Source organism: Sapajus apella, unplaced genomic scaffold (assembly GCF_009761245.1).
Source record: "Sapajus apella isolate SASKATOON/1434 unplaced genomic scaffold, GSC_monkey_1.0 scaffold12, whole genome shotgun sequence".
In the NCBI taxonomy this organism is placed as follows: domain Eukaryota; kingdom Metazoa; phylum Chordata; class Mammalia; order Primates; family Cebidae; genus Sapajus; species Sapajus apella.
In genome coordinates, this window is record NW_022436952.1 from 28,668,433 (window position 1) to 28,683,565 (window position 15,133).

Below are 15,133 nucleotides of genomic sequence, written 5' to 3' on the forward strand. Positions count from 1 at the left end.
TATATATATATGTATATATATATATATATATATATATATATACACACCTCACTGAGTTAAGAAATCTCAGTGTACACTGAAAGAAATCTTTTTTTTTTTTTTTTTGAGACGGAGTCTTGCTCCGTCACCCATACTGGAGTGCAATGGCACAATCTCGGCTCACTGCAACGTCTGCCTCCCAGGTTCAAGCTGTTCTCCTGCCTCTGCCTCCCGAGTAGCTGGGACTACAAGTGCGTGCCACCACACCCAGCTAATTTTTTATTTTTAGTAGAGATGGGGTTTCACCATGTTGGCTAGGCTGGTCTTGAATTCCAGACCTCAGATGATCCACCTGCCTTGGACTCCCAAAGTACTGAGATTACAGGTGTGAGCTACTGCACATGGCCTAGAAATCTTAAACTCAACAAATTTAATTAGATTTTTAGGTATATTATTTAAGTTCTTCATTTTAGAATTGCTTCAAATTATAAGGAAGAAATTATTTTAGGCATTTTCTTTTCCTTTTCTAGTCAGCTCATTCCTTTTTGTAGTGCTAAGTCTTTGGAGAAGGTAGATATGGATGTGAGGCCCATCAGTCAGTCAATTCTAGCACTTTCCAGACTGATGTAACCCTATTCAGTAGAGTAGAATACACTTTTTAGCCAGTTGCTATAGGAGTGTAGGTGATGACTGAGCTTAGCCAAGCCATTAGTTTATAACTAACAAGGAAATATCAGTTACATTTAGAAATGAGTAAATTTCAAGCCTTGTTATACTTTTTAACCTTAGCTAGAATCTTACCTCTGTATTTAAATCAGATACTAAGATATTTAAATCATATAAGACATCGTCTTTGACTATCTGATCACATAGCTATTAAATGAGCATGAGAGAATTGGCTTTTATGAATCTTTCTGCATGCCCTTATATTTTATTTAGGTCACTAAGCAAAGTATTTTTTCCCCTTAAATTCAAATTATTTCACTTTAGGATTATATGTGAAAAACAAATGATACCTGAAATGTCTAATACGGTTAACTGGTATTATACTTTGCCATAATAGTGTCACTGTAAATATGAAACCTTTATTTTAACTTTTCAGGCACAAAAACCTCAAGCCACGAAATGCTGGACAGCAAGGACAGGCACCATCTTTAGGTCAGCAACAACAAATACTTCCTAAGCACAAGACCAATGAGAAGCAAGAAAAGAGTGAAAAGCCACAGAAACGCCCTTTGACTCCTTTTCACCATCGTGTGTCTATCAGCGATGATGTTGCCATGGACACAGATTCAGCCAGCCAGAGACTTGTGATCTCTGCTCCAGACAGTCAAGTGAGATTTTCAAATATCCGAACTAATGATGTAGCAAAGACTCCTCAGATGCATGGCACCGAAATGGCAAATTCACCTCAACCACCCCCACTTAGTCCTCACCCTTGTGATGTGGTTGATGAAGGAGTGACTAAAACACCTTCAACTCCTCAGAGTCAACATTTTTATCAAATGCCAACACCAGATCCCTTGGTTCCTTCTAAACCAGTGGAAGATAGGATAGACAGTTTGTCCCAGTCTTTCCCACCTCAATTCCAGGAAGCTGTAGAACCTACAGTATATGTTGGTACAGCAGTAAACTTGGAAGAAGATGAAGCCAGTATAGCCTGGAAGTATTACAAGGTCCCAAAGAAAAAAGATGTAGAGTTTTTACCGCCTCAACTTCCAAGTGATAAATTCAAGGATGATCCAGTTGGACCTTTTGGACAGGAAAGTGTAACATCAGTTACAGAGTATGTATTTTTTTTTAATAGTCACTTATAATTTAAGGGTGGAAGTGATGCAAGTTCTTAATACTAGGACTCAGTATTGGATTCAAGGTAGGATTTATAAGAATAAATACATTGAGTATTAACTTTGCATTATTCCTTTACTGTGTTTTTTTCCTCAGGGAACTTTTTTATTATGAGATAACTTTAGCCACAAAAAGTGGAAAAAATAATCTATAAACACTTGTACATCAGCCAACTTAAGGATTTTACATAGAGTTAGAACTCCTGTGTACTATTTTTCTCCTTCCAGTCTTTTTTCCACTGTCCTGAATTTGGTACTTTTTTTTTTTTTTTTAGACAGAGTCTCTGTTGCCCAGGTTAGAGAGTATAATGGCACAATCTCGGCTCACTGAAACTTCCACCTCCCGGGTTCAAGTGATTGTCCTTCCTCAGCCTCCCTAGTAGTTGGGATTACAGGTGTGCGCTACCATGCCCAGCTAATTTTTGTACTTTTAGTAGAGTCGGGGTTTCACCGTGTTGGCCAGGCCGGTCTCAGACTCCTGACCTCAAGTGATCTGCCCGCCTCTGCTTCCCAAAGTGTTGGGATTGCAGGTGTGAGCCGTTGTGCCCAGACTGAATGTGGTACTTATTATTTCAGTACTTGTTTTTATACATGTAGCTCTAGTTATTCATTTTAATTGCCTTATGGTATTTCCTTATTATGAATATATGGTAAATATTTAAACTCTTAAAGATGGATATGTTGATTGTTTTCAATTTTTCACCCTAACATTTTTAATTTTTTTGGTACACATTTCCTTGTGTACTTGTATAAGAATTTTTTAAGGAAATGCGTCTAAAAGCCATTTTCACTATGGCTATGTCCATTTTCCACATTAAGGATTGTTGCCTAGTTGCTGTTAAACAACTGTTACATAGTTTAAACCCTCATGAACCAGCAGTGTATGATAATAGCTGTTGCACTATGTTTTCCTCTCTAGTTGGTATTATGAGACTTAATTTTGCTAATCTACAGCATGCAAAATGTCATCTCATTGTCTAAATATATGTTTTCCAGATTTCTAGTGAGGTTGAGTATCATTTAAAATGTTTTGGAGGTATTTAGGTTTCCTCTTCTCTGACTTGCTTATTCATCATATTTTTTAAGTCAATTTTTCTTTTTTCCTCTGAGGTATTCTTTGCATATTCTGGATATTAATCCTGCATTAGTTTTATGTGCTATAGGTATCTTCCTCCATCAGTGGTTTGCCTTGTCTACTTTATTAATGTTACACTTTGGGCAGGAGAAGGCTTTTTTCCAGGTATCCCTTGACTTTCTGTGTTGTTATGAATACATTTGTAATCTGTGTAATAATCCTTTTACATATAATTTTTTCTAAAAGGTGAAAATTAACCAGTAAAATACCATTATGCTCAATAGAAGTGACTACCTATTTATTAGTGCAAGATCAAGGAATATACAAAGATTATAATTCCTTCTTTATCAGATCCTTGTTAGTGAATTACTTTTTTTTTTTTTTTTTTTTTCAGGGAATTACTTTCTTATTGTTTAAATGCAACTAATAGGTTAAATAATGTCTTAGACTTTATTTGCTTAAAATGTCACATTTTCATTATCGATTTATGTGTTTTATTGCTCCAGATAATGTAACTATTATGTGGAGTTTATTACTTTCTTATTTCTGTTATAATGTGAACCAATTTCTTTCTAGACTTTTTCAGCTCTCTAGGATTTCATTTTGAATAGACTCGAGTTAATACCACATTTTTTTTTTTTATAACTAGTGGCTGCTTTTTGGGTTTGCCCTTACTTTCTTAGTGAATATCTTTAGCTCCCTGAGGGGCGAGGGGGGGTGGAGAGTGGGAGATAAACTTGGCATCCTTGTATTTCTAAAAATGACTTGATTTTTGCCCTCATACTTGGATTGATAATTTGGCTATGTGTTGGTTTCATAATTGAAAATCATTTCCCCTTTGAACTCATAGACATTGCTTTACTGTCTTCTAATATCTAGTGCTTCAGATGAAATGTGTAATATGAGTTTCATTCTTACTTATTTTAAAAAAACGTGATCTCTTCTATGAGGCTTTTAGGGTCTTCTCTAAGCTTTAGAAATTTCACAAGAATATGTGTAGGTATAATCTTTTTTCTAATCCTGTGCTGGGCATTTGAAGGAATAACTCTGTAAGGTTTTTTGTTCTGCCATTTGGAAATTCTCTATTTCTTTCCTTTTTTTTTCTTCTTTTTTTTTTTTTTTTTGAGATGGAGTCTTTGCTCTTTGCCCAGGCTGGAGTACCGTGGTGCAGTCTCAGCTCACTGCAACCCTCCACCTCCCAGGTTCAAGCAGTTCTCTGCCTCAGCCTCCCATGTAGCTAGGATTACAGGTGCACGCCACCACGCCCAGCTAATTCTTTGTATTTTTAGTAGAGATGGGGTTTTCACCATCTTGGCCAGGCTGGTCTTAAACTCCTGACCTCATGATCCACCTGCCTTGGCCTCCCAAAGTTGTGGGATTACAGGCATGAGCCACTGCACCCAGCCTGGAAATTCTCTTTCTTAGATAATAACATCTCCATTTAAAAAATTCTTTTGAAACTTTCAGGATTCTGATGGTGCTCTGTTTTCTTAGGGACTTCTCAACTTTCTTGAATTGTGAATTTTTGTTTCTCATGTTTTAAAAACATAATCAACTCTGATTTTTGTTTTTTTTATAATACCCTCTTGTTTGATGTTCTATGATTTTTTTTTTTTCCCTAGAATTTATTTTGGTCTTGGTCTTTACTTGGATTTTTCTTGTCATACCTCTGGTTGTTATTATTATTTTATATTTTTTTTAAATGGAGTCTCATTCTGTCTCCTAGGCTGGAATGCAGTGGCGTGATCTCGGCTCACTGCAACCTCCGCCTCCTGGGTTCAAGCAATTCTCCTACCTCAGCCTCCTAAGTAGCTGGGACTATAGGTGTGTGCCACCATGCCTGGCTAATTATTGTATTTTTAGTAGAGATGGGGTTTTACCATGTTGGCCAGATTGGTCTCGAACTCCCGACCTCAAGTGATCTGCCCACCTCTGCCTCCCAAAGTGCTGGGATTACAGGTGTGAGCCACCAAGCCTGGCTGTTGTTGTTGTTGTTGCTGTTGTTGTGTGTATTCCTTTTTTTGTTTTTTTCAAGACTGAGTCTCGCTGTATTAAGTGCAGTGGCGAGATCTCAACTCAGTGCAACCTCTGCCTCCTGGGTTCAAGCGATTCTCTTGCCTCAGCTTCCCAAATAGCTGGGAGTACAGGCACCCGCCAGCAAGTCTGTCCAATTTTTGTATTTTTAGTAGAGGTGGGATTTCACCGTGTTGGCCAGGCTGGTCTCAAACTCCTGACCTCAGCCATCTGTCTGCCTTGGCCTTCCAAAGTGCTGGGATTATAGGCATGAGCCACCTTGCCTGGCCTGTCTGTACATATTGTAGAGTGACAGAATAGATAGACTGATTGGAAATTTTGTATATAGTTATAGCTTGACTGGTGTTCCTTGCTCATTCAGTAAATAGTATGTAATATGTATGTCAGATACTTCAATATATGATAACTGGATGGGGAATTTTTGTAAGGGAAGGTAACCATTCCTAAAATTTCAGAATGAAGAGGATGTTCTTATTTTTACCAGGTAGTTTATTCATTTTCCTTAAAAAGGAACCTTTCTTGTTGCCCCATTTGCAGCTTTTTTTCTCATTTGTGTTTTTCTTCTGCTTCCTGCCCCTTCTCCTTTTTCTTTTTCCCACCTCCTCCTCTTTTTTCACTGCTCCTTGCAGAACAGGGCTACCCCCATAGGCAGTGTACCCAAAGTAACCTTTTTTTTCATTCCTGTCTAGAGATGAAAGTCCAGGTTTTTTTCCTGACTTTTCCAGGCAGTTAGACTCTCCTGTTGTTTATATGGTTGGGCTATATAATCCTTCCTTTTGCATATTCTAGGCTGTGAACTTTTTCTGCTGTATTTTATCTTACTTTGAGCTTCCCTGAGACTTAGTGAAACATCTTGTCCATTTATAGCCTCTCTCTCATTTTTCCTCCTGTTAGAGATGTATTCTCTTTTAAAATGCCTAGCTGAGTGCTGTGGTTGAGTTGGAAGGATTGCTTGGTTGCAGGAGTGCTGGGCGCTGTGCACTATGGCAGTTGAGTGTCTGCATCAAGTTCAGCATCAGTATGGTGACCTGCAGGTTGCCTGAGGACAGGTGAACCAGCCTAGGCTGGAAATAGAGCAGGTCAAAACTCCTATGCGGGTAGTGGTGGGATTGCACCTGTGAATAGCCACTGTACTGCAGCCTGGGAAGCAGTGAGACCCTGTCTCTTAAAAAATAATAGTAAATTAAAATGCTTTTATTGTCATTTTAGCAGATAAGTCTCATGCTTCTGGCCCTTTGAATCTAAAAGCATTTCAGTATAATTTAATTTAATTTAATTTAATTTATTTATTTTGAGACAGTCTCACTGTATCACCCAGGCTGAAGTGCAGTGGTGCAGTCTTGGCTCACTGAAACTTCCACCTCCCAGGTTCACACAATTCTTATGTCTCAGCCTCAGAAACAGCTGGAATTACAGGTGTGTGCCACCACAACCAGATAATTTTTGTATTTTTAGTAAAGAACAAGTTTCACCATGTTGGCCAGGCTGGTCTTGAACTACTGACCTCAAGTGGTCAGTCCGCCTCAGCCTCCCAAAGTGCTGGGATTACAGACATGAACCACTGGGCCCAGCCATGATTTTATTTTTAATTAAAATTAATCTGGATTTTAAATTGATAGATAGCAGTATACTGTTAGGGATTATGGAAGACAGCGAGCTTACTTAATAGCAGATCTCTTGAAAGTAAATGATGTCTAAGGGCCAGGCGCAGTGGCTCACACTTGTAATCCCAGCACTTTGGGAGCCCAGACGGGTGGATTACCTGAGGTCAGGAGTTTGAGACCAGCCTGGCCAATATGGTGAAACCCTGTCTCTACCAAAAATACAGAATTAGCTGGGCATGGTGGCATGCACCTGTAATCCCAGCTACTCAGGAGGCTGAGGCAGGAGAATTGCTTGAACCTGGGAGGTGGAGGTTGCAGTGAGCCAAGACTGCTCCATTGGACTCCAGCTTGGGTGACAGAGAGAGATTCCGTCTCCAAAAAAAAAAAAAAAAAAGTCTTAGATGTCTTAGAAACAAGCCTTAAAAGATCTTAATCTTAACGCTTATTAAATGTAATGTAAGTCTAAGCCAGCCTCAGCTCTTGCCTGAGATTACTAGTCTCCTTATTTCTATTCTACGTGTATTCTCTACACAGCAGTGAGGGTAATGATTGCAAGTAAAATATTGTGTTACTTTTTTGCTTAAATCCCTCCCATAGTTTCCCTTAGAATAAAATTCACACCCTTTCTCCTGATGCGTAAGATTGTATGCAGTCTCTTGCCTGCCTACTTCTTCACCCATGTTACCTACTGGTATCCTGCTTGTCTCCTCATTTAGCTACACCAGCATCCTTGATAAATTATTCAAACAGCCAAGCTCATTCCTCATGGCCTTTTAGAATTGCGTTATAAAGAGGGGGAACTGCTCATCCCTTCTTATCATTCAGTGCTGCTCAAAAGTTATCTTCTCAGGGAGGTTTTTCCTGACCATTTAAACTAGTTTTTCTTCTCTCTCCCAAATCACTGCCTTATCCTGTACACTGCTTTTAATTTCTCCTTAGCATATATCTGAAATTATATTATGTATTTGCTAATGGTCTTTTCCCTATTAGAATGTAAGCTCTATGAGGGCAAGGACTCTGTCTTGTTTACTGCTGTATTCCTGTATCGTAAATACACATGACCCTTTAGAACAATTCTAGGCACACAACAGAAATTCAGCAGATGTTTGGGTGAATGAAATGACAGTGCGGCCCTAAAATACTATTTTAAAACTTATTTTCTTCCCAGGTTATATTTTCTTAGTAATTGTGTGTAAAAATGTGGTGGTATGAATTTTTTGGGTTTTAAAAACTTTAGTAGTGAGTTTTTTTGGGTACATTATATTCATAAGATCTGTGAATTCTAGCCATAACTTTAAATAAGTGTATTGGCTGCTCGTTTACATGACTATCTGTAAGTAAAATGAAGGTCTCTTAGAAGTTAATACAGTTTGACCTTAAAATCTGTTCTAAAATTATTTGACATTTTTGTCATTGAATAAGAATGAGAAGGAGGAAGCATAATATAGAAAAGTAGCATGAGGGGTAGAGTGGTACTGGATTGTGATTATATAAGTTAAGGAAATAACTTGCTTAGGCCTATTCCTTGCCACCATTTTTTTTTCCTTAATAGACAAGGAAAAAAAGTTTAATAAAAGGATTTTAATTTGAATTGTATGTCTTATTTGAGTATTGTTTTGGTTATACTGGTTACTGAAATGTGTATTGTGTCACTATTCACTTTTTTTTTGAGATGGAGTTTTGCTCTTGTTGCTTGGGCTGGAGTGCAATGGCACAATCTTGGCTCACTGCAGCCTCTGCCTCCTGGGTTCAAGCAATTCTTCTGCCTCTGCCTTCCAGGTAGCTGGGATTACAGGCATGCACCTGGCTATTTTTTTTTATTAGTAGAGACGGGGTTTCACCATGTTGGTCAGGCTGGTCTTGAACTCCTGACCTCAGGTGATCCACCCACCTGGGCTTCCCAAAGTGCTGGGATTACAGGCATGAGCCATCGTACCTGGCCACAATTCAATTTTAGATATAAGCCTTGTTTTTATAGTATGATAATAGATGAGTTGATATGGTAAATACCCCAGAAGGTGAACGATCAGAGGCTTAGCTGCTGTGTGAACTAAGAAGTATTCCTGGAATATAATTGTTCTATATTTGGTAGGTTAGAAGTTTGATTTTTAAAATAATCATCTGGATGGACTGGGCACGGTGGCTTACGCCTGTAATCCCAGCACTTTGGGAGGTGGGCAGTTCATGAGATCAAGACCATCCTGGCCAACATGGTAAAACCCCGTCTCTACTAAAAATATAAAAATTAGCTGGGCTTGGTGGCACATGTCTGTAGTCCCAGCTACTCGGGAGGCTGAGCCAGGAAAATTGCTTGAACCCAGGAGGCGGAGGCTGCAGTGAGCCTGGAGACAAAGCGAGACTCCGTCTCAAAAAAACAAACCAACAAACAAACAAAAAAAAAACAAATCATTTGGATGGTTCTGACCTTTTCCTGGAATTATTGTTTCGTGTAGTATTTCCCAACTGGAGCAATTTTATATCCCTCCAACCCCATCCCCAGGTAACATTTGCCAATGTCTAGAAACATTTTTGGTTATCAACTTGGGGTATGCTATTGACACCTTGTAAGCAGAGATTAGAGATGCTGCTAAATATCTTACAGTGCACAGGATAATCTCCCATAACAAAAAAATATCCAGCTCAAAGTGTTAAAAGTGTTGAGGTGCTTTTTTTTTTTTTTTTTTTTTTTTTTTTGAGACAGTTTCACTCTTGTTACTCGGGCTGGGTGCAATGGCGCGATCTCGGCTCACCGCAACCTCCGCCTCCTAGGTTCAGGCAATTCTCCTGCCTCAGCCTCCTGAGTAGCTGGGATTACAGGCATGCGCCACCATGCCCAGCTAATTTTTTGTAGTTTTAGTAGAGACGGGGTTTCACCATATTGACCAGGATGGTTTCGATCTCTTGACCTCGTGATCCACCCGCCTCGGCCTCCCAAAGTGCTGGGATTACAGGTGTGAGCCACCGCGCCCGGCCGAGGTGCTTTAATGAATAATTTGCAAGAGAAATTTGAACTCTAAAGTAATAGTTATTAGAAAGATCAAGCATGTTTACTGATTGACTTCATGGGGGAGATTTCCCATACATTTTAGTCTTGTTCTCTTGACCTCGTGACCCACCCACCTCGGTCTCCCAAAGTCCTGGGATTACAGGCGTGAGCCACCGCGCCCAACCTTGATGGCATTTAAACAACCTTCTTAAATTCTTTTTAGAAGCACTTATAATTTTAAAGATGTAATATGATCAAACACCTTTTTAGTCATAGAGTAATCCATTCAGAAGCCTAGTTTGTTTGTATTAGTAAATTGGTGAATTTCTATCACCTAGTCATTGTAAATATCTATTTTTTTCCCATTTGAGTTTGGAATGTGCCTTTAAATGTTTAGCAATTAATTTTAATGAAGTTATATAGAGGGCTGTTGCAAGTCCTCTGCCTTCTGCATCTCTTCTTAGGAATATTATCTCTGTTTAAGTCCATATTCTTCAAAGGTATTTTTTTTTTCCAGTTTGAATAAAAGTGAAGTTTCTCTTATGGAGGATGCTTTGGAGCACTGTTGGTATATAAAATAAATTTACTCTTGACCATAAATTAAATGGTAGTCTAATGGAAAAATAACATATTATCCGATAGAGTTGTAAATAAAATGTAGTACAGACACAGAGTGGGGAGTAATTTAATTCCATTTATGAAGATCCAGGGCTTTATGTAGTTTGGTATGGTTATATTATAGGGATGCTCCTTAGTAGTTTGGTATGTCATGATGAGAAATGATTCCTGAAAAGCGTAGGGCTATAGAATGAAATAGCAGAATGATATTCCTAAGTTTCTATATTATCTTGAGGTCATGGAGTGACTGTTGTCTAAGTATTGAGTGAGATAAAATAACAAGTTTTGGAAAATAAGGATTTTGGAAAAACTAACCAAGTAATGTTATTGAAAGGTTGCTTGAAATGAAAAGATATATCTGTATGAAAGGAGATCAGTTTGGACATGTTTGAAGAGCTCATGCAAAATGATGTGAGGCTGACACTAGGAAATTAGAAGCAGCAGGGATGTATGAATGTTACAGATGCTGTGGAATGTATTTTGAAGAACTTTGCAGTCAGTTGAATAGTAAAGTAGGGGAATAAAAGGAGAGTTTAAGGCCAAGCATATTTAGTTCATGAGATGTAAAGATGAGAAAGAATAGGTTTGAAGGTATCTCTATCATTTTTTTTTCTTCCTACCATTCTTTTTACCCACTTTAGGCTAAATCTTACCAAACTTAATTTTTCTGATTTTTTTAAAGTAGCATTTCTAAATGGAAGTACTTTGATTCCTTATGAAAGTAAGGTCTTGCTAAATAAGGAACATCTGACTAATTAATAATGGCATATCCACTAAAATAAGCAAAGGAAATCTATATAGGCTGATATAGGAAGATCTCTAGATAGATTAGGAACAAAGTACATATGTGCAAACATAAATGCTGGCATATAGATAGGGTTTTTTCTACCTTAATTTGATGATAGAAATAGTCTGTTATCTTGAAGGAGAGAGATTGAAATACTTAGGCTTTTCATCGATCTCTTTTTATACTACGTGACTTTAGCTATGTGTATGTTATGTGAGTACATTGTAAAAATGTGAATTCAGTTTGAGGTGCCTGCTGAGAGATTTCATCAGGCAGTTGGGATCATGTCTGAAATTTAATAGAGGGGACTGTTAATAACCCAGTTAGAGTAAATATACAACGCAAAAGGACAAGAATGCATCAGTAGAAATAAAGAACTAGTTGATTTATAATAGAGGAATGCTTACAGGTGTGTGCCTTTATAGAAAATTACAGTAGGAGAAATTCAGAGCTTTGTTTTACTTATGTTAAGTGAAACTCCATTTTCTGTTTGGTGTAAGTAAGTGTTTCCATTAATTGCTGTTGAAAGGTGGCACTGTCCATAATAGTGGGTTAGTGAAAGAGAGCAATACTCTTGATTTTTATTTTTTCTTTTTTTAAGAGAGAGGATCTTGCTCTGTTACCCAGGCTATGGTGCAGTGGCATGATCATGGCTCACTGCAGCCTTGAACTCCTGGGCTCAAGCGATCCATCCTCCTTAGCCTCCCAAGAAGCCAAGACTACAGGCATGCAACAACACTGCTCGGCTAATTGAAAACATTTTTTTTTTTTGGTAGAGACAGGATCTCGCTATGTTGTTCAGGCTGGTCTTGAACTCCTGGTCTTCAGTGGTGCTACTACTTCAGCCTCTCAAAGCACTGGGATTACAGGTGTGAGCCACTGCACCAGGCCCTCTTGATATTTCTAATCAGCAGTTTTAGGTGGTAACAGCTACTTAACCAGTATAGAGTAACAGAATTTATCATTTCAAAGTATTTTTTTATTCTTAGACTTTGATGTGCAGCAGTTTTATGTTTAACTTTCAAAAGACTTTTTAAAAAGTGAAATTCCTTTTCTAATTTGTTAGAATTTACTTGCAGGGAAGGAGAGGTTGGAGTGGAACATAGCATAATCCATATGTAAGACATTTGTGGCAAATATTTATCCTTCTTTGGTTTCTGATTCTTTTTAGTTTCTCTGTTAGTTAATGATAGCATGTATTTCAGGATAGAGGCTAAGAATTGTATAAATTTTAAAGATAGGGAAATTTCTGGCAAGAAACATATCTTTTTTCAAGGGTTTAGCGGTCAGTTTTAGAACAATTTATCATTGTTTAATCTGCTATTCTGATTCAGAGGGAAACCTTTCTAAACCCTGAGCAAAGAAAGTACTATATTTGAGCATAGTTCTTTACATGTTTTATTCTCTAGCCAAAGTATATCAGGATATCTTAACTATGATGTTCATCAATAGAACTAACTCCTATGTTGTAATTAGTAATGTACCAGATATGTATGTATAGTTACAGAATGCATTATTAGATCTCTAAAAGGTAGTTCTGAATGCCTTTGTTTCACAGAAAGTCTGTGATGAAATAAACTTGTTTTGTTTTTACTGTAGTCTAAATCTTTTAAGTCTTATTTGCTGTTTTATTTTAATACAATAAAGCTTTCCTTTTGACAGTGACCTTGACTCAGTTTAAGGATTGATTCTGAATGTGGGAGATCGTAATAGAAAAAATACCCTTTAAAAAGTGGTAGATTGGCCGGGCGTGGTGGCTCACACCTGTAATCCCAGCACTTTGGGAGGCCGAGGCGGGTGGATCACGAGGTCAAGAGATCGAGACCATTCTGGTCAACATGGTGAAACCCCGTCTCTACTAAAACTACAAAAAATTACCTGGGCATGGTGGCGCGTGCCTGTAATCCCAGCTACTCAGGAGGCTGAGGCAGGAGAATTGCCTGAACCCAGGAGGCGGAGGTTGCGGTGAGCCGAGATCGTGCCATTGCACTCCAGCCTGGGTAACAAGAGTGAAACTCCGTCTCAAAAAAAAAAAAAAGTGGTAGATTTTAGGCTGGTCGCAATGACTCACACCTGTAATCCCAGCACTTTGGGAGGCAAACACAGGAGGATCAGTTGAGCCCAGAAGTTCAAGACCAGCCTGGGCAATGTAGGGAGACCCTATCTCTACAAAAAATTAAAAACTAGCCAAGTGTGTTGGTACATGCCTGTAGTCCCAGCTACTCAGGAAATTGAAGAGAGAGGATACTTTGAGCTCTGGAGGTGAAGGTTACAGGGGGCTGAGACCATGCCACTGCACTCCAGCTTGGGTGACAGAGCAAGACCTTGTCTCAAAAGAAAAAAAAGTGGTGGGGAGATTTTGACATTATTGCCTTCATTTGTTCCTTAACTTTCCTTCTATAGCTTATCTCCTTCTATAATTGTTGATCCTTAAATACTGTCATACCTCATCTGGAAGAATTTTTATTGAATAAAGGCATAACAGCATATGTTACCATGCCATGAGCCATGTTAAATTCTATATGAGTATGTTTCAGGATAATACGTTGTTGTCATAGTAAAAGGAAGGAGATGCAATTAATGAATAATTTAAATTTGCTTTGGGCCTTGTAATACTTCCTATTCATGACTGTACCTGATCCTTTCACAGTTTGTCTGTATGTAGCTTTATGTCTAATTGAAACTGTCTGTGTAGTTAATTATTTGGCTGTATGTGAAAGTTCATTTGAGGAAAGGATAAGTTATTTGCATTCATAAAAGTGTATGATAATTGGAGTTTTTTATCTGGCATCTCTTAAAAGTAGCAATTTTTAATTTTTTATCAGCTTTAAATATAGAAGAATGTATAATGTAAATGATTTATATTTTTAAATTTATTGTGCCTTGATACTCTTGAAATTGACTACATTTAAATTATTTGCACATAATGTCTGTGAGAATGATTCAATAAAATAACAAAAAGTCATATTTAGGTAATGCATTTGGTTTACTAATTTTTATTTTAATAGAGCCCTGTGCAGTAGAATTGGCCCTTTTAATAATGTTACTGCACAGTAGTCTAGCAACTACTTATGTAAACATTCACGTGAAGGTTTTTACACTTCTGCAGGAGGACAACAATATGCAACACAGAGTTGTTTTATTTATCTCTACAGAGAGTAGTAGTGTCTTTCAGACTGGGGGAAGGAAGATTTCTTATACTTTCTTCCCTGAGAATAGTTATTTGAATATGAATACTTAAAATCTTTTCAGCTCTAACTTTGCCACTATGTGACCTTAGCAAAGCCGTTGATTTTACATAATTTCTGCATCAAAGTCAGGGATAATACCCTTCATTTCCTATCATAAAAGATTATTTTAAGTATTAAATAAGAAAAGTACATATCAAAGTACCTAGATTTACTATTTTGAAAAGATTTGCATTAGCGAATATTTTGTAGACAATTCAGCCAGCGTTTACTTAAGAGTCTAATGTGGTGAGGTAAAATAACTACACTTGAAAATCATCTGTTTATAGAATAGAACTATTCTAGTGATTAATTATAAAACATATCCCCAATGACAGTATGTTAACATTATGTTCCCACAGAAGAAAATTTTTGTATGATTGGGATTTTAGTTTTTTGAATAAATCTAGGGCATATTTGGAATAATAATGATGTGTATTTGAAATTTTATAGCCTGTTTAAAAATTAGTTTTTGTTTTGATGGCTTGTTTTGCCCTTAGTTTGTAAGAGATCAAGTGCTGCTAGTGCTAGGCATTAGTGAATAGGTTAATGAGATATGATTTCCCTGTCAGTCAAAGAATTTACAATCTGCAAATACCTTCACTGCTCCCAGACCTTACATATCTTATAATTTTTGTCTCAGTACTCAGTATAGATAAGCACTGGCATTGGTACTTTCTAGTATGTAAAAATTGTTCATTTCAAAGTATAAGATACTGTATTTTAGTAGTACTAATGCACAAACATCTCAGTCTATGACTTTTAGATTTCATTTATTTATTACCAAGTATTATGGTTTGTTCCATACCATAATATTATGTACCAGGCACTCTAGGCATCTGTGCTAAATCAGTGAACAAAGATAAGATCCCTGTCCTTCTAGTGTGAGTGACAGTCAACTATGAACATAATAAATTATGTAATGTGTTAAAAGATAAGTGCTATGGAGGAAAATAGAGCAGGGTAAGGGGTATTA

The 15,133-nt window shown here is 37.5% G+C and overlaps 1 protein-coding gene and 1 long non-coding RNA gene across 4 annotated transcripts in view; both read left to right on the forward strand.

The window, feature by feature from the left end:
• The window catches only part of MED13 (mediator complex subunit 13), a 124,650-nt gene that overhangs the window by 56,052 nt on the left and 53,465 nt on the right, over positions 1-15,133 (forward strand). For all 3 annotated transcript variants that reach the window (XR_004269702.1, XM_032280728.1, XM_032280729.1), the window contains one exon: positions 1,082-1,765. Coding sequence is in view for 2 of the 3 variants with exons in the window: in XM_032280728.1 (XP_032136619.1) it covers positions 1,082-1,765 (684 nt within the window). In the remaining variant the exon portion in view is untranslated. The remainder of the gene's footprint in view (positions 1-1,081; positions 1,766-15,133) is intronic.
• LOC116553322 lies at positions 8,859-12,719 on the forward strand. The gene is made up of 2 exons (XR_004269703.1): positions 8,859-9,201; positions 9,516-12,719. It is a non-coding gene; the product is annotated as an uncharacterized LOC116553322 (long non-coding RNA).